This window comes from Microcebus murinus, unplaced genomic scaffold, assembly GCF_040939455.1.
Source record: "Microcebus murinus isolate Inina unplaced genomic scaffold, M.murinus_Inina_mat1.0 scaf001_hap2_Mmur4.0, whole genome shotgun sequence".
Taxonomy (NCBI): domain Eukaryota; kingdom Metazoa; phylum Chordata; class Mammalia; order Primates; family Cheirogaleidae; genus Microcebus; species Microcebus murinus.
In genome coordinates, this window is record NW_027438947.1 from 4092840 (window position 1) to 4096768 (window position 3929).

At 48.5% G+C, this 3929-nt stretch overlaps 1 protein-coding gene across 1 annotated transcript; it reads left to right on the forward strand.

The window, feature by feature from the left end:
* Positions 1–469: 469 nt before the first annotated feature.
* On the forward strand, positions 470–1894 carry MAGEH1 (MAGE family member H1). The gene has a single exon (XM_012756855.3). It carries the CDS (start codon positions 705–707, stop codon positions 1356–1358), a length of 654 nt encoding a protein of 217 aa, XP_012612309.1. The 5' UTR covers positions 470–704; the 3' UTR covers positions 1359–1894.
* The last annotated feature ends 2035 nt before the right edge of the window (positions 1895–3929 follow it).

Consider the following 3929-nt stretch of genomic DNA (forward strand, 5'->3'; position numbering starts at 1 on the left):
TGCCTTCTGAAAATAGGGCGAGGGGATGAATGTGCCACGTAAGCCAAACAAGAATGGAGAGCTGAGGACAGCTGATGCCTTCGGAGAGGACACCCACCCCCGCCCCCATCCCACAGCACAGCTCGCCTTCGCTGGGAATGGAGTAGAGACTCACTCTTTCCCAAGACCCGGGAGCCAATCTTGGAATGTCTGTACCAGACTGAGGAATAAAGAAACCCTAAGATTTTCTTTTCTTTGGTGCATATCCTAGCCCCACCAATCAATCCCTAGCAATCATTTCTGCTCTTGTCCCACCACTGTGGCGGCTTGCCCCTTTTCCTATCTGCCAGCGGAAGTCCCTGTGGAGGACTGGCTCACTTCCTCTTTGGTGTTTGGCGCGTGCGTGGCAGGAGAGGCGGGGGCAATTCTGCTGAGCTTCCTTGCTATTACTGCTGCCGCTAGTGCCATCTGGGGCGGCGGGGGGGGGGGGGCGGCGGCGGGGGCCGCGGCGGCGGCGGCGGCTGCTGCTGCTGCTGCTAGGTAAGTCAGGTTGCGTGGGAACAAGCTTTGTAACTGAGAACGTCTGGTCTGTTGCTACAAAGACTCTATTGACATCGGTGACTTCAGCGACAGCAGCTTCTTAAGGTAGAGATAGTTGGTTTCTGCAGAGGCTACAGGCATCCTTCGCTAGGACTGCTGTAGGCTTTGAGTCCCTAGCAGGAGACATGCCTCGCGGACGGAAGAGCCGGCGCCGCCGTAACGCAAAGGCAGCAGAAGAGAACCGCAATAATCGCAAGATCCAGGCCTCAGAAGCCTCCGAAACCCCAATGGCCGCCTCTGTGGTTCCGAGCACCCCCGAAGACGACCTGAGCGGCCTAGAAGAAGACCCAAGCACTCACGAGGAGGCCTCTACCAACCCTGAAGAAGCCTCGAGCACTGCTCAGGCGCCTGCAGTGGCCCGGAGCAATTTTCAGGGCACCAAGAAAAGTCTCCTCATGTCCATATTAGCCCTCATCTTCATCATGGGCAGCAGCGCTAAGGAGGCCCTGGTCTGGAAAGTGCTGGGGAAGTTGGGGATGCAGCCTGGGCGGCAGCACAGCATCTTTGGAGATCCGAAGAAGGTCGTCACAGAAGAGTTTGTGCGCCGAGGGTACCTGATTTATAAGCCAGTGCCCCGCAGCAGTCCCGTGGAGTACGAGTTTTTCTGGGGCCCTCGAGCACATGTGGAATCAAGCAAGCTGAAAGTCATGCATTTTGTGGCAAGAGTTCGTAACCGATGCTCGAAGGACTGGCCATGTAATTATGATTGGGATTCAGACGATGATGCAGAAGTTGAGGCTATCCTCAATTCAGGTGCTAGGGGCTATTCTGCCCCATAGAGATATCTGAGGCAGACCCTTGGGGGTGGGAAAGAGTGTCAAAGGTACCCCAAGGAGTAGATAGGCTGTGTCCAGACCTGAAAATAACGTGGATTGGGGTGGGAGGGGCACTGTATTTGGTATTTGTGATCAATGCTACTTGTTTAACTGCGAAATAGAGTGTTTGCTTTGGATAGTGTAAAATTCCATTCTTTTTATAACCTTTTGATTGAGGATCACAATATGTTCAAAATATAATTGAAGAGGTTTTTTTCTTTTCTTTCTGTGATTAAGATTTAGTATAACAGTTTCCCTATTGTTATACAATTAAGTCATTCCTTAATATTCTGTAACCTAGTAAAAAAATTATATCATGGAAATAGGCTGTTCTATTAAAGTTAAAATAACCACTAAAATGTGAGAGAAGGACAAAGGATTTGTTCAAATATGACCATTCTAAAACACCTTGTGTCTGCTATTGTATGAAGAAGAATCAAATTTTCATGATTTGCTCAGTTACTGCAGAATATAGTGAAAAATAAAAGCATAATGACTCGAGTATACTTTGTTTGTTTATTGACCACCTGTTATGTGAGGCACCAGTCTAGGTTCTAAGAGGGATACTCCTTAGTACACACTCCTTAGGGCCAAAGAATGTTCTAGATTATATGGAAAAGAAAAATATGTAAACTGGCAGGGCAGTACATGCTGTGATAGGGACCGAGCAGGAGGTGCCAAGAAAATGTACAAGAGCTTATATGACTTGTCCTGGGAGATGGAACAGGGAAGGGGGCATCACAGGGTGCTTGAAAAATTCAAGAGATGCGTAAATAAGCTTGGGGGGGAATTGAAAGGGGCGTGAGCGTATACTTATGAAAATATTTTGCATTGGACGTTCTATTGGATTCTTAAGCCAGCTTAGAGGAGGGAGCATTAGCAAAGGGGAGGAGACATCACAGAGTGCTGTGGAAAGAGAAAAGACACTTAAATCATGTTGCGAGGAGGAGGGCAGAGTGAAGGGGTAGTTGCAGGACAGAAGCCTATCATGAGGTACTGCAGGAATAAAAAAGATGGGACTGTCAGAAAATTCTTGGTGAGATGACAACCTACGGTTTGGAAATACTATAGGAGATGGGGGAGGGAGTAAATATGGAGGCACTGAAGGCAGCATGGGCATTCGGGAACTAACAAATGCTTCACTGAACTATTGAGGTTATGTGAAGAGGAAAGCAGAGAACAAGAAATGAGGCAGGGGAAGAGGTGAGCAGGGCCAGAGCCTCAAAGGGTGGGTTTCATGGCTGACTTTAAGCTAATACAAATAAAAATGATTAGTAATAGTAATGACCCCAAAATAATGAGGATAATGAGGGGAAAGGCTCTAAAAAATTTAAGAGCTTCTGAGATATTGGATGAGCCAGAGAGAAGACTCCACCTGTGGCATCTCAGAAAGGTACCCTGGCGCTTCTCTCAGGAACTCCAGTTTGTTACAGTGCATACGTTGTTGAAAATGTGTGTGTGTGTGTGTGTGTGTGTGTGTATGCGTGTGTGCGTGCACGCACGTGCGTGTGTGTATCTGTCTGTCTGTCCAAGGGGGCAAGTTAGCATTAGCATTTACACTGTCTCCTCCAGCCAGTGTAGCAGGTCCAGAGGGCTATCTGGCACGGTGGTCCGTGCTGTACCAAGTCATGTGGGATCATTTTTTTCCCAGCCCAAGAACTTTCATACTTTCTCAACTCATGAGAGCAAGGAGCTCAGTGCCCTTCTCACCCATTCTGTCACCAGGAGCTTCTGGCCTGCAGCAGATCTGGAGATGTGGGAGTCTTCCCCTTATGCACGTTCTCATCAGCCTATCACATTTACCACAAGAGCTAAACACTATGAACTGAGATAAGCCCCCTCATTGGGTGCACTGAGGACAGCACGTAACCTATCCTTGTGGGGCTCAGGGGAGCAGCTATCACAACAGAGAAAGAGTAGCCAGGCTACCTTCTTCCTTCTTTACGTCCATTCTTACCCTGCTGCCAGCTGTGTGCAAAGTCCAGTCACAGGCTGCAGAGTAGGCTAGCCAATGACTTTCTGGCGAAGGCCCAGGGACCCACAGTCATCAGCCTGCAGGCCAAGGAGGCTTCAGATAAAAAGTAGTAAGTACGACCACTCAGCAGCTCCAGATTCATTCAGCAAGCCATAAAATAGTGAGAACCTTCTATGAGTCAGGCAGTGTGATAGAAACTGGGGCTGCAGCAAATCCAAAGGCCTGTTTCTTGCCCTGGAGGGGCCATAGTTGCCAATACCACCTCCAGAGGTAAACAAGGTAGGAATCTGAGGTTGAGGCTATTAGGTGACTTTCCCATTATATTTAGAGGCACAGAAGTGGCAAGAGACACATTCCAGACAAGACCCCATGTCCATTCCCTGCAAATGCAGAGTGCTTTCCTATAGGCCACCCTGCTGTCTGTCTCTGCCTGCCAATGCACTCACAAGGGCTCTGTCTTCAAAAGAAATAAGTGAAGCCAATGAGAGAGGTCTCAGCAACCTCAACTACAGCCTCCAATCAATCCTTTGAGGAGGAAACTGACATTAAATTCTCTCCCT